Here is a 23,517-nt window from a genome sequence, read left to right as displayed (position 1 = left end):
ATATTCCCTCTAAAAAACCCAAAATATTTCCCTACAAAATGCCTAAAAAATCAAAATATTCCACCCAAAAAATCCTTAAAAATTCAAAATATTCCCATTAAAAATTCCAAAACATTTCCCCCAAATTCCCTAAAAATTAAAAATATTCCCTGCAAAAAATCCTTAAAAAATCAAAATATTCCCTCCAAAAAATTCAAAATATTTCCCAAAAAAATGCCTAAAAACTCAAAATATTGCACCCAAAAAAATGCCTAAAAACTCAAAATATTCCCCCTAAAAAAATCAAAATATTCCCTCTAAAAATTCAAAATATTCCCCCTAAAAATCCCCAAATATTCCCCTTAAAAATGCCTAAAAATTCAAAATATTCCACACAAAAATATTTCTAAAAATTAAAAATATTCCCCCCAAAATAATCCCTAAAAAATCAAAATTTTTCCTCTAAAAAAATCAAAATATTATCCCCAAAAAAGCCCTAAAAATTAAAATATTCCCCCTAAAAATCCCCCAAAATGGGAATTTTTTACCTCAAAAAAATCTTAAAAAAAATTTAAAAATCGTGATTTTAATACCTAAAAAATTCAGATTTTACAGCTTAAAAAAAAATCAATTTTACCCCCAAAAATCCCCCCCAAAATCCCCAAAATCCAGAATTTTTCCCCCAAAAAAGCCCCCAAAATCCCTATTTTCCCCTCAAAAATACCCAAAATTTTTCACCCCAAGAAACCCCAAAAATCCCAAATTTCCTGCTCAGTTTTGGGCAAAAAATTGGGATTTTTGGGGTGAAAATTCGGGATTTTTGAGGGGAAAATTTGGGATTTTGGGGGCAAAAAATGGAATTTTTTGGGGTGAAAATTTGGGATTTTTGGGGTGAAAATTTGGGATTTTTGGAGGTAAAAATTTGCATTTTGGGGGCAAAAATTTGGATTTTTGGGGGGAAATTTGGGAATTATTGGGAGGAAAATTTGGGATTTTTGGGTGAAAATTTTGGGATATTTGGGGGCAAAAATTGGGATTTTTAGGGGTGAAAATTTGAGATTTATGAGGTGAAAATTTTGGGATTTTTGGGGTGAAAATTTGGGATTTTTGGGGGTCAAAATTTGAGATTTTGGAGGCAAAAATTTGGATTTTGGGGGCAAAAATTTGGATTTTGGGGGGAAAAATTTGGGAATTATTGGGAGGAAAATTTGGGAATTTTGGGAGGAAAATTTGGTTTTATGGGGTGAAAATTTGGATTTTTGGAGGTAAAAATTTGGATTTTGGGGGCAAAAATTTGGATTTTTGGGGGGAAAATTTGGGAATTTTTGGGAGGAAAATTTGGGATTTTGGGGTGAAAATTTTGGGATATTTCGGGGCAAAAATTGGGATTTTTTGGGAGGAAAATTTGGGATTTTTGGGGAAAATTTGCATTTTTTGGGGTGAAAATTTGGGATTTTTGGAGCCATTTTTGGTGCCGATTTCGGGATTTTTTTGCCGTAACTTTTCTTACTGGTTTTACTGGGATTCTTACTGGTTTTACTGGGATTGCTACTGGTCCAAACTGGGATTTTTGTCCCTTCAGTGTGACCTTGGCCAGACCTGGGACCATTTTGGGATTTTTGGGGCCATTTTTGGGATTTTTGGCGCCATTTTGGCGCCGATTTCGGGATTTTTTTTGCCGTAACTATTTTTACTGGTTTTACTGGGATTGCTACTGTTTTTACTGGGATTGTTACTGGTTTTACTGGGATTATTACTGGTCCAAACTGGGATTTTGGGGCCATTTTGGGGCCATTTTTGGGATTTTTGGGGCCATTTTAGCGCCAATTTCGGGATTTTTTTTGCCGTAACTTTTTTTTTACTGGTTAAACTGGGATTGTTACTGGTTTTGCTGGTTTCTTTGTCCCCTCAGTGTGACCTTGGCCAGACCTGGGGACATCCCTGGATTTTTTGAGCCATTTTTGATATTTTTGGAGCCATTTTGGGGCCATTTTGGGGATTTTTGGGCCCATTTTGGCACCGATTTCAGGATTTTTTTGCCGTAACTCTTTTTACTAGTTTTACTGGCATTGTTACTGGTTTTACTGGGATTGTTACTGGTTTTACTGGGGCTGTTACTGGTTTTACTGGGATTATTACTGGTCCAAACTGGGATTTTGGGGCCATTTTGGGGCCATTTTTGGGATTTTTGGGGCCATTTTGGGGCCAATTTTGGGATTTTTTTGCCGTAACTGTTTTGTACTGGTTTTACTGGGATTGTTACTGGTCCAAATTGGGATTGTACTGGTTTTACTGGGATTGAACTGGTCCAAACTGGGATTTTTGTCCCTTCAGTGTGACCTTGACCAGACCTGGGGCATTTGGGGATTTTTGGGGCCATTTTTGGGATTTTTGGAGCCATTTTGGCGCCGATTTCGGGATTTTTTTTGCTGTAACTTTTCTTACTGGTTTTACTGGGATTGTTACTGGTTTTACTGGGATTGTACTGGTTTTACTGGGATTGTACTGGTTTTACTGGGATTGTACTGGTTTTACTGGGATTGTGACTGGTCCAAACTGGGATTTTGGGGTCATTTTGGGATTTTTGGCACCATTTTGGTGCCGATTTCGGGATTTTTTTGCCGTAACTTTTCTTACTGGTTTTACTGGGATTGTTACTGGTTTTACTGGGGTTTTTTTGTCCCCTCAGTGTGACCCAGGCCAGGCCACCAAGTTCCTGTACGAGCTGCTCTACAATGACCCCATCAAGATCATCCTCATGCCCGGCTGCAGCAGTGTCTCCACCCTGGTGGCCGAGGCGGCGCGGATGTGGAACCTCATCGTGGTCAGGGATTTTGGGAATTTATTTTGGGGATTTGGGGAATTTTTATTTTGGGAATTTTTGGGGGGTTTTGGTTTTGGGGGGGGTTGGGGGTGTAATGGGAACTTTTTGGGATTATTTTGGGATTTTTTGGGGGTTTTAACGGGATTTTTTGGGGATTTTTTGGGGATTTTTTTGGGTTTTAATGGGAAGTTTCTGTGATTTTTGGGGGATTTTTGGGGATTTTTGGGGGGATTTTTTGGTTTTTATGAGGATTTTTTGGGGGATTTTTTTGGAATTTTATGGAGAATTTTTGGGGATTTTGGGGGGTTTTGGTTTGGGGGGGTTTGGGGTTTTAATGGGAAATTTTTGGGATTTTTTGGGGATTTTTGGGGGATTTTTGGGGGGGATTTTTGGGGCTTTTTTTGGTTTTAATGGGAATTTTTTGGGATTTTTTTGGGATTTTTGGGGGGTTTTGGGGGATTTTTTGGGGATTTTTGGGGGTTTTAATAGGGATTTTTTGGGGGGATTTTTTGGGATTTTTTTTGTTTTAATGGGAAATTTTTGGATTTTTTTGGGGGGGAGGTTTGGGGAATTTTTTCTGATTTTTGAATTGTTTTTACTTATTTTTTTGGGAATTTTTGAGGGGATTTTGGGGGATTTTTGTTTGGGGGATTTGGGGTTTTAATGGGATTTTTTAAAATGATTTTTGGGGATTTTTTTTTATTTTTTTTTATTTTTGGGGGATTTTTGGGGGATTTTTGAGGATTTTTGGGGAATTTTAGGGGAAATTTTCGGGGATTTTGGGGGATTTTGGTTGGGGGGTTGGGTGTTTAAATGGGATTTTTTTTTATTTTGGGGGATTTTTTTTATTTTTGGGAGGAGTTGGGGATTTTCTACGATTTCTTTTTTATTTTTAAAAGTTTTGGGGGTGGATTTTTGGGATTTTCGGGGAATTTTTGGGTGGGAATTTGGGGATTTTTTGGGTGGGAATTGCTCCCATCACTCCCAGGTTGTTATTCCCAGATTTTTCCTGCCATTCCTGGATTTTTATTTTTCCTGCCATTCCTGGATTTTTGTTTTTCCTGCCATTCCCAGATTTTTCCTGCCACTCCCAGACCGTTCCTGTCATTCCCAAATTTTTCCTGCCATTCCTGGATTTTTCCTCTCATTCCCAGGTTGTTCCTGTCATCCTTATTCCCACAATTCCCATTCCCAAATTTCCAAATCCCCAAATTCTCAAATTTCCAAAATCCCAACTCCCCAAAATCCCACAATTCTCAAATTCCCAACCCCCCACAATTCCCATTCCCAAATTCCCAAATCCCCAAATCCCCACAATTCCTACAATTCCCATTCCCACAATTCCCAAATTTCCACAATTCCCAAATCCCCACAATTCCCACAATTCCCAAATTCCCAAAATCCTGAATTCTCAAAATCCCCCAAATCCCAAAATTCCCAAATCCCCAAATCTCCACAATCCCCATTCCCAAAAATCCCAAATCCCCAAATTCCCACAATTCCCACAATCCCCATTCCCAAAATCCCAAAATTCCCAAAATCCCAAAATTCCCACAATTCCCACAATTCCCACAATTCCCATTCCCAAATCTCCAAAATTCCCAAACCCCAAATCCCCACAATTCCCAAATTCCCAACCCCCCAAAATTCCCAAATCCCCAAATCCCCAAAATCCTCCAAATCCCAAATTCTCACAATTCCCATTCCCAAATCCTCAAATTCTGACACTCCCAAAATCCCCCAAATTCCCCAAATCCCAAATTCCCATTTCCCAAATCCCCCAAATTCCCAAAATCCCCCAAATCCCCAAATTATCACAATCCCCGTTCCCAAAATCCCAAAATTCCCAAATCCCAAATTCCCACAATCCCCATTCCCAAAATCCCCCAAATCCCCCAAATCCCAAATTCCCATTTCCCAAATCCCCCAAATTCCCAAATTCTCAAACCCCCACAATTCCCATTCTCAAATTCCCAAATTCCCAAATCGCCAAATCCCCAAAAATCCCAAATCCCAAAAATCCCCACAATCCTCAAACCCCTAAATCCCAAATTCCCAACTCCTAAAAATCCCAAAAAAATCCCCCTCCAAAAAATCTCCAAAAAACCCCCAAAAATTCAAAAAAAGTCTCAAAAATTCCTCAAAAATTCCTCAAAAAATCCCAAAAAATCCTAAAAAAATCCCCAAAAAATCCCCAAAATTCCAAAAAAATCCCCCAAAAAATCCTCAAAAAATCCCCATCCCAAAATATCAAAAAAATTCTCAAATAATCCCAAATCTTTTCAGCTTTCCTACGGCTCCAACTATCCGGCGCTCTCGAACTGCCAACGCTTCCCGAAAATCCCAAATTCCCAAATCCCAAATTCCCATACCCCTAAAATCCCTAAAAAATCCCTAAAAAATAAAATTAAAAAAATCACAAAAAATGACAAAAAATCCCTCCCCCAAAACCCAAAAAAATCCCAAAAAAATCCCAAAAAAATCCTCAAAAAACCCAAAAAAACCCAAAAAAATTCAAAAAAATTCCTCAAAAATTCCTCAAAAAATCCCAAAAAATCCTAAAAAAATCCCCCAAAATCCCAAATCCCAAAAATCCCCACAATCCTCAAACCTCAAATTCCCAAACCCTAACTCCTAAAAATCCCCAAAAAATCCCCCAAAAAATCCCCAAAAAAATCTCCAAAAAACCCCTAAATTTTTAAAAAATCCTCAAAAAAATCCCAAAAAATACCCCAAAAATACCAAAAAATTCCCAAAAAATCCCAAAAAAATCCCCAAAATTCCCAAAAAATCCCACAAAAAAATCCCCAAAAAATCTAAAAAAAAATTCCCAAATTTTTTCAGCTTTCCTATGGCTTCAGCTCTCCGGCACTCTCGAACCGCCAACGCTTCCCGAAAATCCCAAATTCCCAAATCCCAAATTCCCATACCCCTAAAATCCCCAAAAAATCCCTAAAAAATTTTTAAAAAAATCGAAAAATGACTAAAAATCCCCCCCAAAAATCCAAAAAAAATCCCAAAAATCCTCCAAAAAAATCCCAAAAAAATCCCAAAAAAATCTCAAAAAAACCCCAAAAAATTCAAAAAATTCCTCAAAAATTCCTCAAAAAATCCCAAAAAATCCCCAAAAATCCCACAAAAAAATCCCAAAAAATCCCACAAAAAATCCCCAAACATCCCCAAAAAATCTTAAAAAAAAATTCCCAAATTTTTTCAGCTTTCCTACGGCTCCAGCTCTCCGGCGCTCTCGAACCGCCAACGCTTCCCGACGTTTTTCCGGACGCATCCGTCGGCGACGCTGCACAACCCGACGCGGGTCCAGCTCTTCAAGAAATGGGGCTGGACCAAAATCGCCACCATCCAACAAACCACAGAGGTCTTCACCTCGGTAAGGGGTTCCCCAAAATAAAATTTCTAAAATTTTCCCAAAATTCCCCAAGTTTTGGCAAAATTTTGGCAAAAAAGTTGGAATTTCTCACGGGAAATTCGCTCTAAAAATTAAAATTCGTGTTGGGATTTGTGTTGGGAATTTTTTCCCCCACAAAAAAATTCTACTCCCCAAAGGTTAATCCCAAAAATTGCTACCAAAAAATTTCTCCCAAAAAATTAATCTCAAAAAATTTCTCCAAAAATTATCCCAAAAATTTTCCCCCCAAAAAATTCCCCCAAAAATTATCCCAAAAATTATCCCAAAAAAATTCCCCCAAAAATTATCCCAAAAATTATCCCAAAAATTTTCCCCCAAAAAAATTCCCCCAAAAATTATCCCAAAAATTTTCCCAAAAAATTACCCCAAAAAATTATCCCCAAAAAAATTATCCCAAAAATTATCCCAAAAATTATCCCAAAAAAAGATTCTCCCAAAAATTATCCCAAAAATTTTCCCCAAAAAAATTCCCCCAAAAAATTATCCCAAAAAATTTCCCCAAAAGGATTCCCCCAAAAATTATCCCAAAAAATTCCCCCAAAAATTATCCCAAAAAGTTTTTCCCCCAAAATTTCCCCCCAAAAAATTCCCCCAAAAATTATCCCAAAAATTTCCTCAAAAAAATTCCCCCAAAAATTATCCCAAAAATTATCCCAAAAATTTTCCCCCAAAAAAATTCCCCCAAAAACTATCCCAAAAAATTCCCCCAAAAAATTCTCCCAAAAAAAATCCCTCAAAAAAATTTTTAAAAATTCTCCCCAAAAAATTTCTCCCAAAAAATTGTCCTTGGCTCCCAAATCCCATTTTTGGTGCCCCAAATCCCATTTTTGACGTCCCAAATCCCATTTTTGACATCCCAAATCCCATTTCTGATGTCCCAAATCCCATTTTTGGCACCCCAAATCCCATTTTTGGCGCCCCAAATCCCATTTTTGACGTCCCAAATCCCATTTTTGGTTTCCCAAATCCCATTTCTGATGTCCCAAATCCCATTTCTGATGTCCCAAATCCCATTTTTGGTTTCCCAAATCCCATTTTTGTCACCCCCAATCCCATTTTTGGCACCCCCAGACCTTGGATGACCTCGACCAGCGGGTGAAGGAGGCCGGCCTGGAAATCACTTTCCGCCAAAGTTTCTTTTCCGACCCCGCCGCGCCCGTCCGGAACCTCAAGGTGCGACCCCAACCCCGAAAAAAAAAAATAGAAACCGCCCCAAAAATCCATTGGGGGTGGGATAAAGGTTTATGCAAATGAGGTGGGCGGGGTTTTAAAAGAATCGTCCAATCCCGCAGCGGCAGGACGCGCGGATCATCGTGGGGCTCTTCTACGAGACGGAGGCGCGGAAAGTTTTCTGTGAGGTGGGAACGGCGGCGTTCCGATCGCGGATCGATGATGGATCGATGATGGAAATTGATGGATCATGGATGGATGGATGGATCGATGATTAATCAATGGTGGAAATTGATGGATCATGGATGGATGGATCGATGATTGATCAATGATTCATCAATGGTAGAAATTGATGGATCATGGATGGATGATGGATCAATGGTTGATCAATAATGGAAATTGATGGATCATGGATGGATGGATGATGGATCGATGATCAATGATGGATATTGATGGATCATGGATGGATCGATGATGGATCAATGATTGATCAATGGTGGAAACTGATGGATCATGGATGGATGGATGATGGATCAATGATTGATCAATGATGGATATTGATGGATCATGGATGGATGGATGGATGACGACGGATCAATGATGGATGAATGATGAAAATTTATGGATCATGATGGAGGATCAATGATGGCTCAATAATGATCCATCGATGGTGGATCAATGATGGATATTGATGGATCATGGATGGATGATGATGAGGGATGGATCCCGATGATGGATCACGGAAAGGGATGGATCGCGGGTGGATTGCGATGATGGAAATTGATGGATGATGATGATGATGGATGGATGATGATGATGATGGATGGATGATGATGATGATGATGATGATGGATGGATGACAATGATGATGATGATGATGAATCCCAATGATGGATCGCGGATGGATCCCGATGATGGATGATGGAAATTGATGGATGATGATGATGATGGATGGATGGATGATCGATGGATGATGGATGAAGCATCTCCCACCCTTCCAGGTCTACAAGGAGAAGCTCTACGGCAAGAAGTACGTCTGGTTCCTGATTGGCTGGTACGCCGACAACTGGTTCCGCATCAAGGACCCGGCCATCAACTGCACCGAGGCCGAGATGGCCGAGGCCGTCGAGGGCCACGTGACCACCGAGATCGTCATGCTCAATCCCGAGAACACGCGCAGCATCTCCAACATGGTACTGGGAGCACTGGGAGCACTGGGAGGGCTTGGCTGGCCCAACTGTTGGGTCAATGTTGGGTGGTGGTCAACTCCATCATTGGGTTGATGGTGGGTGTGGCCAATCCAACCATTGGATCATCATTGGGTGGTGGCCAACTCAACCGTTGGGTCAATGTTGGGTGGTCTCCAACCCAATCTTTAAGTGTTGACCAACTCAACCGTTGGGTCAACACTGGGTCAACATTGGGTGTTGACCAACCCAAATGTTGGGTCAATGTTGGGTCAATGTTAGGTGGTCTCCAACCCAACCATTGGGTCAATGTTGGGTGGTCTCCAACTCAAACCTTGAGTGCTGACCAACCTCACCATTGGGTATTGGTCAACACTGGGTCAACCTTGAGTGTTGACCAATCCAAACCTTGGGTGTTGACCAACCCAAATGTTGGGTCAAGGTTGGGTCAACCTTAGCTGATCTCCAACCCAACTGTGGGATCAATGTTTGGTGGTCTCCAACCCCACCTTTATGTGTTGACCAACCCAACCATTGGGTGTTGACCAACCAAAATGTTGGGTCAAGGTTGGGTAAATCTTGGGTGGTCTCCAACCCAAACCTTGAGCGTTGACCAACCCAACCATTGAGTCAATGTTGGGTGATCTCCAACATTGACTATTGGGTCAACACTGGGTCAACCTTGGGTATTGACCAACCTGACCATTGGGTGTTGACCAACCCAACCATTGAGTCAACATTGGGTGATCTCCAACCCAACCTTTGAGTGTTGACCAACCCAACCATTGGGTGTTGACCAACCCAACCATTGTGTCAACGTTGGGTGATCTCCAACCCAACCGTTGTGTCACCGTTGGCCGTTGTCCCCCAGACGTCCCAAGAGTTCATCGAGAAGCTCCAGAAGAGGCTGGGCAAGAACCCGGAGGAGACCGGCGGCTTCCAGGAGGCGCCGCTGGCCTACGACGCCATCTGGGCCCTGGCCCTGGCGCTCAACAAGACGTCCCAAGAGTTGGTCAAGAAGGGCTTGAGGTTGGAAGACTTCAACTACAACAACAAGAACATCACCGACGAGATTTACCGCGCCCTCAACTCCTCGGCCTTCGAGGGCGTCTCGGTGCGTCCCCGGTGTCACCGAAATTCAGCTCTGGGTGGAGAGGACATTGAGGGTGGCACCAAAATTCGTTTTTGGGTGGAGGTGACATCGAGGGTGGCACCAAAATTTGTTTTTGAGTGGAGGTGACATCGAGGGTGACACCAAAATTAATTTTTGAGCAAATCTTCGTTTTCGGTGGAAGTGACATCGAGGATGTCACCAAAATTAATTTTGGGGTGGAGGTGACACTGAGGGTGTCACCAAAATTCGTTTTTGGGTGGAGGTGACATCGAGGGTGGTCCCAAAATTCATTTTTGGGTGGAGGGGACATCAAGGATGTCACCAAAATTATTTTTTGGGCAAATCTTCATTTTGGGTGGAGGTGACATCAAAATGTGGCCCCAAAATTCATTTTTTGGGTGGAGGTGACACCGAGGATGTCACCAAATCTTGATCTCGGGTGGAGGTGACATCAGGGGTGTCACCAAAGTTCCTTTTTGGGTGTCCCCAACGCCATCCCCGTGTCCCCACCAGGGCCACGTCGTGTTCGACGCCAGCGGTTCCCGCATGGCCTGGACCCTGATCGAGCAGCTCCAAGGTGAGGGGACAGCGGGTGACAGTGGGTGACATCGGGTGACATCGGGTGACAACGCTGGGGGACATTGAGGGACAACAGGGTGACATCATGTGATAAAATTGGGTGGCACTGAGGGACATTGAGAGACACTGGGTGACATTGCAGGACATTGGGTGACACTGTGGGACCTTCAGGTGACATTGAAGGACAATTGGGTGACACTGAGGGACCTTCAGTTGCCACCAACCCCCTCTGGCTCCACCCCCTGTGGATGTCCCCAAGTGCCACCGGTGGCACCCTCAGGTGTCACCTGTGCCATTGTCACATGTCCTGTTATCACCTGGTGTCACCTGTCCTGGTGTCACCTGTCCAGTGTCACCTGTCTGGTGTGACCTGTCCCTTGTCACCTGACCTGTGTCACTGGTCCTGGTGTCACCTCTCCCTTGCCACCTGTCCTGGTGCCACCTGTCCTGTGTCACCTGTCCTGGTGTCCCCAAAGTGTTACCTGTGCCATTGTCACCTGTTCTGTGTCATCTGTGCATTGTCACATGGTGTCACCTGTCCCATTGTCACCTGGTGCCGCCTGTCCATTGTCACCTGTTCTGTATCACCTGCCCCATTGTCACCTGTCCATTGTCACCTGTGCCATTGTCACCTGTGTCACATGGTGTCACCTGTCCCATTGTCACCTGTCTATTTTCACCTATGACATTGTCACCAGTCCCTTGTCACCTGGTGTCACCTGGTGTCACCTGTCCATTGTCACCAGTCCGGTGTCACCTGTCCTGTGTCACCTGTCCCTTGCTACCTGGTGTCACCTGGTGTCACCTGTCCTATGTCACCTGTCCCATTGTCAGCTGGTGTCACCTATCCCATTGTCACTTATCCATTGTCACCTGGTGTCACCTGTGCCATTGTCACCTGGTCATTGTCACCTGGTGTCACCTGTCCTGTGTCACCTGTCCCATTGTCACCTGTCCCTTGTCACCTGTGGCATTGTCACCTGTCCATTGTCACCTGTCCCATTGTCACCTGTGCCATTGTCACCTGTCCCATTGTCAACTATCCCATTGTCACCTGGTGTCACCTGGTGTCACCTGGTGTCACCTATCCTGTGTCACCTGGTGTCCCCTGGTGTAACCCGTCCATTGTCACCTGTCCCATTGTCACCTGTGTCACCTGGTGTCACCTGTCCATTGTCACCTGTCCATTGTCCCCTGTCCTGTGTCACCTATGCCATTGTCACCTGGTGTCACCTGTCCTGTGTCACCTGTTGTCACCTGGTGTCCCCTGGTGTAACCCGTCCATTGTCACCTGTCCCATTGTCACCTGTTGTCACCTGGTGTCCCCTGTGCCCTCAGGCGGGGTGTACAAGAAGATTGGGTACTACGACAGCACCAAGGACAACCTGTCCTGGTACAACAACGACAAATGGATCGGTGAGGAACGGGGGGAAACGGGGAAATCGGGAAAAATGTGGGGAAAATGGGGAAAATGGGGGAAATGGGAAAAATGGGGGAAATGGGAAAAATGGGGGGAAAAATGGAGGAAAAATGGGGAAAAAAAGGGGGAAAATAGGAAAAAATGGGGAAAATGGGGAAAAAATGGAAGAAAAATGGGGGAAAAATGAGGAAAAAATGAGGAAAACAATGGGAAAAATGAGGAAAATATGGGAAAAATGGCGAAAAAAATGGGGTAAAAATGGGGAAAAAATTGAGAAAAATGGGAAGAAATGAGGAAAAAATGGGGGAAAATGAAGAAAAAATGGAGAAAAAATGGGGAAAAATTGGGGGAAAAATGAGGAAAAAATGGGCGGGAAATGGGGAAAAAATGGGAAAAAGTGGGAAAAAATGGGCAGAAAAATGGGGGCAAAATGGGGAAAAATATGGAAAAATGGGGGAAAAAACAGGGGGAAACGGGGGGGAAATGGGAAAAAATGGGGAAAATCTGGAAAAATGGAGGGAAAATGGGGGAAAATGGGGAAAAATGGGGGGAAAATGGGGGGAAAAATGGGGGAAAAATGGGGAAAAATGGAGAAAAAATTGAGAAAAAATGGGGGGAAATGAGGAAAAATGGGGAAAAAATTGAGAAAAAATGGGGGGAAAACGGGGAAAAATGGGGAAAAATGGGGAAAAGTGAGGGAAAAAAAGGGGGGAAATGGGAAAAAAATGGGGAAAATCTGGAAAAATGGAGGGAAAATGGGGGGAATGGGGAAGAAATGAGGAAAAAATGGGAAAAAATGGGAAAAAACAAAGAAAAAAATGGGGAAAAAAGGGGGGAAATGGGGAAAAATGGGGGGAAATGGATTAAAAAATGGAGAAAAAATGGGAAAAAATGGGGGGGAATGGGGAAAAATGGGCAAAATGTGGAAAAATGGGTGGAAATGGAGAAAAAATGGGGGAAAATGCAGAAAAAATGGGGGGAATGGGGGAAAATGGGGAAATTGGGAAAAGTCAGGGAAAAACAGGAAAAAATGGGGGAAAAATGGGGAAAAATGGGGGGAAACGGGGGGAAATGGGAAAAAAATGGGGAAAATCTGGAAAAATGGAGGGAAAATGGGGGGAATGGGAAAGAAATGAGGAAAAAATGGGAAAAAATGGGAAAAAACAAAGAAAAATGGAGAAAAAATGGGAAAAAATGGGGGAAATGGGGAAAAATGGGGGAAAATGGATTAAAAAATTGAGGAAAAAAATGGGGGGAAAATGGACAAAAATGGGAAGAAATGGGAGAAAAAGGAAAAAAAAATGGAGAAAATACAGGAAAAATGGGGGGAAAATGAGGAAAAAATGGGGGGAGAATGGGAAGAAATGGGGAAAAAATGGGGGAAAAATGGAGAAAAAATGGGGAAAAAATGAGGAAAAAATGGGGGGAAATGGGGGGAAAATTGATTTAAAAATGGAGAAAAAATGGGAAAAAATGGGGGGGAATGGGGAAAATGGGGAAAAATGGGGAAAAAGTGGGGAAAATGGGTAGAAATGGAGAAAAAATGGGGAAAAATGCAGAAAAAATGGGGGGGAATGGGGGGAAAATGGAGAAAAAACTGAGAAAAAATGGGGAAAAAATGGGGAAGAAATGAGGAAAAATGGGAAAAAATGGGGGAAAATGGAGAAAAAATGGGGAAAAATGGGGAAAAATGAGGAAAAAATGGGGAAAGTCGGGAACAAATGGGGAAAATGGGAGGAAAATGAGGAAAAAAATGGGGAAAAAATAGAGAAAAAAGGGGAAAAAATGGGGAAGAAATGAGGAAAAAATGAAAAAAAAATGGGAAAAAAATAGGGGAAAAATGAGTGGAAAAATGTAGAAAAAATGGAGAAAATAATGTGAAAAAAAGGGAAAAATTCCTGAAATCCTCCTGGATGTTCCAAAATTCCCAAATTTTGGGGAGAAAAATGGGAAAAAATGGGAAAAATGAGAAAAATGGGGAAAAATGGAAAAGAAATGAGGGAAAAATGGGAAAAAATGGGGGAAAATGGGGAAAAAATGGAGAAAAAAATGTGGAAAAAAAAGGGAAAATTCCCTGAAATCCTCCTGGATGTTCCCAAATTCCCGAATTTTGGGGATTTTTTCCCCCGTTTTCCTGCCCAGGGGGATCCCCTCCAGCCGATTACACCAAGGTGATCACGACGTTCCGGTTCCTGTCGCAAAAATTGTTCATTTCCGTGTCGGTGTTGGCGTCGTTGGGGATCGTCTTGGCCGTCGTTTGTTTGGCCTTCAACATCTACAACGGGCACGTCAGGTGGGGGAATGGCCAGAATTCCCAAAATTCCCAAAATTCTGGGGGTTTGGGGTGAAAAAATTGGGAATTTTGGGGGTTGAAGGGAAAAAAAGAGAATTTTTGTGGTTTAAAGGGAAAAAAATTGGGAATTTAAGGGGGAAAAAAAGAGAATTTTGGGGGTTGAAAAGGAAAAAAATGGGAATTTGGGGGGTTTAAGTGGAAAAAAAAAAGAGAATTTTTGGGGTTGAAGGGGAAAAAAATGGGAATTTTTGGGGTTTTAAGGGGAAAAAAAATTGGGAATTTTGGGGGTTTAAGGGGAAAAAAATTTGGGAATTTCAGGGGGTTAAGGAAAAAAAATTGTTATTTTTCCTGTTTTTCCCTGTTATATTCCCCATTATTTCTCCATTATTTTTCCCATTATTTTCCCATTTTCCCTGGGTTTTTTTCCCCATTTTTTCCTGTTTTTTTTTCCCATTTTTTCCTGTTTTTTTTCCCATTTTTTCCTGTTTTTTTTCCCATTTCCCCCATTATTTTCCCATTATTTTCCCATTATTTTTCCCATTATTTTTCCCATTATTTTCCCCATTATTTTTCCCTTTATTTCCCCATTTTTCCTGGTTTTTTTCCCCATTTTCCCCCCATTATTTTCCCATTATTTCCCAATTTTTTCCCAATTTTTTTCCCATTATTTTTCCCTATTTTCCAATTTTTTCCCCATTTTTCCCATTATTTTTCCCTTTATTTCCCCATTTTTCCTGTTTTTTTCCCCCATTATTTCCCCATTATTCCCCCATTATTTTCCCCATTTTCCCCCCCATTTTTCCTGTTATTTTCCCCATTATTTCCCCCATTTTTTCCCCAATTTTTTCCCAATTTTTTCCCATTATTTCCCCCATTTTTTCCAATTTTTTCCCCATTTTTCCCATAATTTTTCCCTTTATTTCCCCATTTTTCCTGTTTTTTTCCCCCATTATTTCCCCATTATTCCCCCATTATTTTCCCCATTTTCCCCCCCATTTTTCCTGTTATTTTCCCCATTATTTCCCCCATTTTTTCCCCAATTTTTTCCCAATTTTTTCCCATTATTTCCCCCATTTTTTCCAATTTTTTCCCCATTTTTCCCATAATTTTTCCCTTTATTTCCCCATTTTTCCTGTTTTTTTCCCCCATTATTTCTCCATTATTCCCCCATTATTCCCCCATTATTTCCCCCATTTTTCCTGTTTTTCCCTGTTATTTTTCCCATTATTTTTCTCATTGTTTTCCCATTATTTTTCCCATTTTTCCCATTTTTTCCCATTATTTTTTCCCATTATTTTTCCCAATTTTTCCCCATTATTTTTCCCAATTTTTCCCCATTATTTTTCCCATTTTCCCCATTATTTTCTCAATTCTTTTCTCCATTATTTTCCCATTATTTTCCCCATTTTTTCCCAATTTTCCCCCATTATTTCCCCATTATTTTCCCATTTTTCCCATTGTTTTCCCATTATTTTCCCCATTTTCCCCCCATTTTTCCTGTTATTTTCCCCATCTTTCCTGTTATTTTCCCCATTATTTTCCCATTATTTTCCCCATTTTTTCCCCATTTTTTCCCCATTTTTCCCCCTCCAGGTACATCCAGAACTCCCAGCCCTACCTGAACAACATGACGGCCGTCGGTTGTACCCTGGCGCTCGCCGCCGTCTTCCCGCTGGGGCTCGACGGTTACCACATCGGGCCAGGGCTGTTCCCCTTCGTCTGCCAGGTGGGAAACAGACGGAAAAGTGGGAAAAATTGGGGAAAACTGGGAAAAAATGGGGAAAACTGGGAAAAAAATGGGATGGGAATGGTGGGAACAGGCGGAAGAACAGGCGGAGAAGGGGAAAATTGGGATGGGAACAGGCAGAAAGGGGAAAAATTGGGATGGGAACAGGCAGAAGAACAGGTGGAGGGAGGGAAAATTGGGAAAAATTGGGGAAAGCTGGGAAAAATTGGGATGGGAACAAGTGGGAACAGGCAGAGGAACAGGTGGAGGGAGGGAAAATTGGGATTGGAATGGTGGAGAGGGAAAATGGGATGGGAACAGGCAGAGGAACAGGAGGAGAAGGGGGAAAACTGGGAAAAATTGAGGAAAACTGGGGAAAAATGGGATGGGAACAAGTGAGAACAGGCAGAGGAACAGGCGGAGAAAGGGGAAAACAAGGAACAGGAACAATCCTGGGAGGAACAGCCAGAGCTACACCAGGGATGAGGGAAAATCCGGGAATGGGAACAGGCAGAGCAGGAACAGTCGGGAACAATCGAAGACAGAACCAGGGATGAGGGAAAATCTGGAAATGGGAACAGTCAGAGCAGGAGCAGCTGCCATGGTCCTTCCCCATTCCCGGCTGGAATTCCGACTTCCTTTTCCAACTGTTCCCATTTCCAACCATTCCTGTTTCTGACTGTTCCTTTTCTGACCGTTCCCGTTTCTGATTGTTCCTTTCCCTACTGTTCCTATTTCTGACTGTTCCCATTTTCCATCTGTTCCCGTTTCCGACTGCTCCTTTTCTGACTGTTCCTTTTCCAACCATTCCTTTTCCCACTGTTCCTTTTCCAACCGTTCCCATTTCTGACTGTTCCCGTTTCTGACTGTTCCTTTTCCAACCATTCCTTTTCTGGTTGTTCCTTTTCTGGCTGTTCCATTTCCAACCGTTCCTGGCTGTTCCTTTTGTGGTCATTCCTGTTTCTGGCTGTTCCCATTTCCGACTGTTCCCATTTCCGACTGTTTCTTTTCCGACCATTCCCATTTCTGGCTGCTCCTTTTCTGACTCTTCCTTTTCTGATTGTTCCTTTTCTGACTGTTCCTTTTCCGACCGTTCCCATTTCTGGCTGTTCCCATTTCCAACTGTTCCTTTTCCAACTGTTCCTTTCCCGACTGTTCCCATTTCTGACTGTTCCTTTTCCGGCCGTTCCCATTTCCCACTGTTCCTTTTCCGGCCATTCCCATTTCCGACTGTTCCTTTTCCGACCGTTCCCATTTCCGACTGTTCCTTTTCCAACTGTTCTATTTCCAACTGTTCCTTTTCTGACCGTTCCCATTTCCAACCATTCCCGTTTCCAACCGTTCCTTTTCTGACCGTTCCCATTTCTGGCTGTTTCTTTTCCAACGGTTCCCGTTTCTGACTGTTCCTTTTCCAACTGTTCTATTTCCAACTGTTCCTTTCCCGACTGTTCCCATTTCTGGCTGTTCCTATTTCCAACCATTCCTTTTCCGGCCGTTCCCGTTTCCAACTGTTCCTTTTCTGACCGTTCCCATTTCCGACTGTTCCTTTTCCGACCATTCCTGTTTCCGACTGTTCCTTTTCTGACTATTCCTTTTCCAACCATTCCTTTTTTGGTTGTTTTTTTTCTGACTGTTCCTTTTCTGGCCGTTCCCGTTTCCGACCATTCCCATTTCTGACCATTCCTTTTCTGACTGTTCCCATTTCCGATTGTTCCTTTTCCGGCCGTTCTCATTTCCAACCGTTCCCATTTCCGACTGTTCCCATTTCCAACCATTCCTTTTCTGACCATTCCTGTTTCCGATCGTTCCCGTTTCTGACTGTTCCTTTTCCAACCCTTCCCATTTCCGGCCGTTCCGGTTTCCGGCCGTTCCCGTTTCCGACTGTTCCTTTTCCGGCTGTCGCAGGCGCGGCTGTGGCTGCTGGGGCTGGGGTTCAGCCTGGCCTACGGCAGCATGTTCACCAAGATCTGGTGGGTGCACACCGTGTTCACCAAGAAAGACGACAAGAAGGACAAGAGGAAGGTGAGGGATTCTGGGAAAATTCCTGGGAAAATCCTGGAAAATTTGTGGGAAAATTCATGGAAAATTAATGGAAAATTCCTGAGGAAATCATGGAAAATTCTTGGGGAAATAATGGAAAAATTCCTGGGAAAATAGTATAAAATTCCTGGGGAAATCCCATAAAATTCCTGGAAAAATCACGGAAAAATTCCAGAGAAAATCCCAGAAAAATTCCGGGGAAAATCACAGAAAAATCTGGGGGAAAATCCTGGAAAAATTCCTGGGAAAATCTACAGAAAATTCCTGGGAAAATTCCAGGGAAATTCCAGAAAAAGTCCTGGGAAAATAATGCAAAATTGTTGGGGAAAATAATGGAAAATTCTTGGGGAAATAATGGAAAAATTCCTGGGGAAAATCCAGAAAAATCCCAGAAAAATTCCTGGGAAAATCTGGGGGAAATTCCTGGGAAAATCGTGGAAAAATTCCTGGGAAAATAATATAAAAATTCCTGGGGAAAATCCAGAAAAATTCCTGGGGAAATCTGTGGGAAATTCCCTGGAAAATTCCTGGAAAAATCACAGAAAAATTCCAGAGAAAATCCCAGAAAAATTCCAGTGGAAATCACAGAAAAATCTGGGGAAAATTCCTGGGGAAATCATGGAAAAATTCCTGGGGAAAATAATGGAAAATTCTTGGGGAAATCATGGAAAAATTCCTGGGGAAATAATGGAAAATTCACAGAAAATTCCAGGAAAATTCACAGAAAATCCGTGAAAAATTTTTATTTTCCCCATTTTTCACCTGGAATTTTTCACCAGGAATTTTCCCCATTTTTCCCCAGGAATTTTCCCCATTTTTCCCTGGGAATTTTCCCCGTTTCTCACCGGGAATTTTGCTTTTCCAGAGCCTGGAACCCTGGAAGCTCTACGCCACCGTGGGGGGCTTGGTCGGCTTCGACGTGGTGACGCTCAGCGTGTGGCAGATCGTCGATCCCCTGCACCGCACCATCGAGGTTCGGGGCTTCTGGGGGTTCCTCCAGGGATTTTGGGGTTCCTTAAGGGATTTTGGGGTTCCTTGAATGAGTTTTGGGGTTCTTCAAAGAGATTTTGGGGTTCCTCAAAGGATTTGGGGGGTTCTGGGGGTTTCCTCAAAGAGATTTTGGGGTTCCCTGGGGGGTTCCTCAAAGGGATTTTGGGGTTCCTGGGAGGTTCTTGAGAGGTTTGGAGTTTCTTCAAAAGAGTTTTGGGGTTCCTCAAAGAGATTTTGGGGTTCCTGAGGAGTTCTTGAGGATTTGGGGGGTTTCTCAAAAGAGTTTTGGGGTTCCTGGGGGCTTCTTTGAGGTGTTTGGGGGTTCCTCAAAACAGTTTTAGGGTTCCTCAAAGGATTTTGGGGTTCCTTAATGGATTTGGGGGTTCCTCAAATGAATTTTGGTGTTCCTAGGGGTTCCTCGAGGGATTTTGGGGTTCCTGGGGGGTTTCTCAAAAGAGTTTTGGGATTCCTGGGGGTTCCTTGAGGGATTTTGGGATTCCTGGGAGGTTCCTCAAAGAATTTTGGGGTTCCTCAAAGGATTTTGGGGTTCCTGGGGGATTCTTGAGGGGTTTTGGGTTCCTGGGGGGCTCCTCCAAGGATTTTGGGGTTCCTGGGGAATTCCTCAAAAGAGTTTTGGAGTTCCTGGGGGGTTCCTCAGAGATTTTGGGGTTCCTGGGGGGTTACTCAAAAGAGATTTTGGGGTTCCTGGGGGGTTCCTCAAAGGATTTTGGGATTCCTCAAAAGAGTTTTGGGGTTCCTGGGAGGTTCTTGAGGCGTTTGGGGGTTCCTCAAAGGGATTTTGGGGTTCCTGGGGGTTTCCTCAAAAGAGTTTTGGGGTTCCTCAAAAGAATTTTGGGGTTCCTCAAAGGATTTTGGGGTTCCTTGGGGTTTCCTCAAAGAGATTTTGGGGTTCCTGGGAGGTTCTTGAGAGGTTTGGGGGTTCCTCAAAAGAGTTTTGGGGTTCCTGGGTGGTCCTCAAAGAATTTTGGGATTCCTGGAGGATTCTTAAGGAGTTTGGGGGTTCCCTAAGGGATTTTGGGCTTCCTCAAGGAATTTTGGGGTTCCTCAAGGGATTTTGGGGTTCCTGGGGGGCTCTTGAGGTGTTCAAGGTCCATTTTGGGGTGTTCAAGGCCCATTTTGGGACAGGAATTCCCGAATTTTCCCTCCAGGAGTTCACCAAGGAGGAACCCAAGTCGGACATGGACGTTTCCATCCTGCCCCAGCTCGAGCACTGCAGCTCCACCAAGATGAACACCTGGCTGGGTGGGGAATTTGGGGGGAATTTGGGGAATTTTGGGGGAATTTGGGAAAATTTGGGGGAATTTGGGAACATTTGGGGGATTTTAGGGGGATTTTGGGGGATTTCAGGTGGAATTTGGGGGATTTTGGGGAAAATTTTGGGGGATTTTGGGCAAATTTGGGGAAATTTGGGGGGAATTTGAGGGAATTCAGAACAAAATTTGGGAAAATTTGGTGGATTTTGGGGGAAATTTGGGAAAATTTGGGGGATTTCAGGTGGAATTTGGGGGATTTTGGGGAAAATTTTGGGGGATTTTGGGCAAATTTGGGCACATTTGGGGGAATTTGGGGGGAATCCAGATCAAAATTTGGGAAAATTTAGGAAAATTTGGGAGATTTTTTGGGAAATTTGGGAAAATTTGGGGGATTTCAGGTGGAATTTGGGGGCATTTTTTGGTGGATTTTGGGGGATTTGGGGAAATTTGAGGAAATTTGGGAGGTTTTGGGGGATTTTAGGGGAATTTTGGGGGGATTTTGGGGTGGATTTTGGTGGATTTGGGGAAATTTGGGGGAATTTGGGGAGAATTTGGGGGGATCCAGATCAAAATTTGGGAAAATTTGGGAAAATTTGGGGGATTTGGGGTAAATTTGGGGGGTTTAGGGCAGATTTTGGGGGATTTCAGGTGAAATTTTGGGGAATTTCAGGTGGAATTTGAGAATTTTGGGACAATTCCATCAGGATTTGGGAATTTCAGGTGGAATTTTGGAATTTCAGGTGGAATTTGGAGGAATTTCAGGTGGAAATTTAGAATTTTGGGCTGTTCCCATAGGGATTTTTTGCTCCTTTTTTCTCCTCCCTCATCCCAATTTTTTTGATTTTTTGGATCAATTTTTTTTTTCCCATTTTTTCCATTTTTTTCCTTATTTTTCCAGGGATTTTTTATGGATTCAAGGGGCTGCTGCTGCTGCTGGGGATTTTTTTGGCCTACGAGACCAAAAGCGTCTCCACGGAGAAAATCAACGATCACCGGGCCGTGGGCATGGCCATCTACAACGTGGCTGTGAGTTCTGGAAAGTTCTGGAATTTTGGGGGGAAAAATAAAAAAAAAATGCCTGGGAATGTTAAAAAAAATTCTCAAAAAATCTCTTTAAAAATATCCAAAAATTTCAAAAAAATTTCCAAAAAATTCTAAAAAAAAATCCCAAAAAAATCTATTTAAAATAAAAAAAAATTCCCCCAAAATTCCTAAAGAATTCCCAAAAAATCTATTTAAAATTTTTAAAAATCCTGTAAAAATTCCCAAAAATTCCCAAAAAATCTCAAAAAAATCTATTTAAAATTCCCAAAAAATCCTGTAAAAAATTTTAAAAACCAAAAAAAAATTCCCAAAATATCCCAAAAAATCTACTTAAAATTTTTAAAAATCCTGTAAAAATTCTCAAAAATGCCCAAAAAAAATCCTAAAAAATTTATTTAAAATTCAAAAAATATTCTCAAAAAAATTCCCAAAAATTCCCAAAAATCCAAAAAAAAACCCTAAAAAATTCTCAAAAAATATTCTCAAAAAAATGCCCAAAAATTCCCCCAAAATCTCAAAAAATCTCTTTAAAAGTCTCAAAAAATTTCCAAAAAAATTCCAAAAAATATATTTAAAATTTTAAAAAAATCCCAAAAAATTCCCCCAAAATTTCTGAAAAATCCCTAAAATATTCCCCAAAATAACTAAAAAATTTCCCAAAAAATAACTTAAAATTTCCCAAAAAATAACTTTAAAAATCCTAAAAATTCCAAAAAAATTCCCAAAAAATTCCAAAAAAATACCAAAAAAATACCCAAAAAATTCTCAAAAAATTCTCAAAAAATAAAAAAAAATCCCTTAAAATTTTCCAAAAAATCCAAAAAGATCCCCTAAAAATTCATTTTAAAATTCAAAAAAAATTTCCAAATAATTCCCAAAAAATCCCTAAAAAATTCTCAAAAAAATCCCAAAAAATTCCCAAAAATTGCCAAAAAATTATCAAAAAATTTTTAAAAATCCCCAAAAATCCCTCTAAAAATCCCAAAAAAATTCCAAAAAAATCCCGAAAGATTCCCAAAAAATACCCAAAAAATACCCAAAAAATTCTCAAAAAAGCCCAAAAAATCCCTTACAATTTCCCAAAAAATCAAAAAATTCCCAAAAAAATCCCTTAAAAATCCCTTTAAAATTCCCCAAAAATTCTCAAAAAAATCCCAAAAATTCCAAAAAAAATCCCAAAAAAATTCTCAAAAAAATCCCCAAAAATTCCCAAAAAATAAAAAAAAACCAAAAAAAATCCCTTTAAAATTCCCAAAAAATTCTCAAAAAATTCTCAAAAAATTCTCAAAAAATCCCTAAAAAATTCCAAAAAAACCCCAAAAATTCCCAAAAAAATCCCAAAAAAATCCCCAAAAATCCACAAATATTGCCCAAAAAATCCCCAAAAAATCCCCAAAAAATCCCCAAAAAATCCCAAAAAATTCTCAAAAAAATCCCAAAAAATCCCCAAAAAATCCCAAAAAATTCTCAAAAAAATTCCAAAAAAATCCCAAAAAATCCCAAAATATTCCAAAAAAATTCCCAATAAATTCCCAAAAAATCTCTTTAAATTTCCAGGTGTTGTGCCTGATCACAGCCCCGGTGACGCTGATCCTCAGCTCACAGCAGGACGCCGCCTTCGCCTTCGCCGCCCTCGCCGTCGTCTTCTCCTCCTACATCACCCTGGTGGTTCTCTTCGTGCCCAAGGTGAGCAAAAAAAAATGGGAAAAAAGGTGAAAAAAAAACAAAAATTGGGAATTTTTTAGAAGGGTTTTGTTGTGATTAATTTGGGATTTTTTTAGGATTTTTTACAGAATTTTTTCAGATTTTTTTCGATTTTTTTCAGATTTTTTTTCAGGTTTTTTTCGATTTTTTTCAGATTTTTTTTCAGATTTTTTTCAATTTTTTTCAGATTTTTTTTCAGTTTTTTTTCGAGTTTTTTTCAATTTTTTTCAGATTTTTTTTAAACTTTTTTTCAGATTTTTAGAAAATTTTTTTCAGATTTTTTTTTTTTAAGAATTTTTAATTTTTTTTTCCAGATTTTTAGATTTTTTTGTCCATTTAAATAAATTTTTATTAGGTTTTTTTTTCAGTATTTTTTGGGATTTCTCTCAATTTTTTAAGGAAAAATCGGGGAAAAAATTATAAAAAATTGTGAAAAAAATCTTATATAGTCAGAAAAAAATCAGGAATCATCTGGGGAAAATGGGGAAAAAATTAGGGAAAAAATGAGAAAAAAAAATCAGGAAAAATCCCATTAAAAATGTGGGAAATGATGAAAAAATTGTGCAAAAAAAATGGCAAAAAATTGATTTAAAATCGATAACAAATCAGGAAAAAATTGTAAAAAATCAGGGAAAAATCAGGAAAAATCAGATAAAAATCAGGAAAAAACAGGAAAAAAATCAGAAAAAATCAGGGAAAAAAACCCAGGAAAAATCAGAAAAAAATCAGAAAAAAGTGAGAAAAAA

At 41.0% G+C, this 23,517-nt stretch overlaps 1 protein-coding gene across 1 annotated transcript in view; it reads left to right on the top strand.

Annotated features, from left to right (window-relative positions):
- The window catches only part of LOC117009801 (gamma-aminobutyric acid type B receptor subunit 1-like), a 48,606-nt gene that overhangs the window by 20,327 nt on the left and 4,762 nt on the right, over positions 1-23,517 (top strand). Inside the window, exons 7-21 of the mRNA XM_033084144.2 lie at positions 2,669-2,803; positions 6,021-6,191; positions 7,302-7,403; positions 7,523-7,588; positions 8,402-8,593; positions 9,459-9,701; positions 10,215-10,278; positions 11,619-11,696; positions 13,843-13,993; positions 15,587-15,719; positions 17,625-17,741; positions 18,625-18,732; positions 19,919-20,012; positions 20,922-21,049; positions 22,625-22,753. Coding sequence (XP_032940035.1) covers positions 2,669-2,803; positions 6,021-6,191; positions 7,302-7,403; positions 7,523-7,588; positions 8,402-8,593; positions 9,459-9,701; positions 10,215-10,278; positions 11,619-11,696; positions 13,843-13,993; positions 15,587-15,719; positions 17,625-17,741; positions 18,625-18,732; positions 19,919-20,012; positions 20,922-21,049; positions 22,625-22,753 — 1,911 coding nt within the window. The remainder of the gene's footprint in view (positions 1-2,668; positions 2,804-6,020; positions 6,192-7,301; positions 7,404-7,522; positions 7,589-8,401; positions 8,594-9,458; positions 9,702-10,214; positions 10,279-11,618; positions 11,697-13,842; positions 13,994-15,586; positions 15,720-17,624; positions 17,742-18,624; positions 18,733-19,918; positions 20,013-20,921; positions 21,050-22,624; positions 22,754-23,517) is intronic.

Source organism: Catharus ustulatus, chromosome 36 (genome assembly GCF_009819885.2).
Source record: "Catharus ustulatus isolate bCatUst1 chromosome 36, bCatUst1.pri.v2, whole genome shotgun sequence".
Lineage (NCBI taxonomy): Eukaryota > Metazoa > Chordata > Aves > Passeriformes > Turdidae > Catharus > Catharus ustulatus.
The sequence above is the reverse complement of the archived record's forward strand: the minus strand, read 5'-3'. Positions and strand labels throughout refer to the sequence as shown.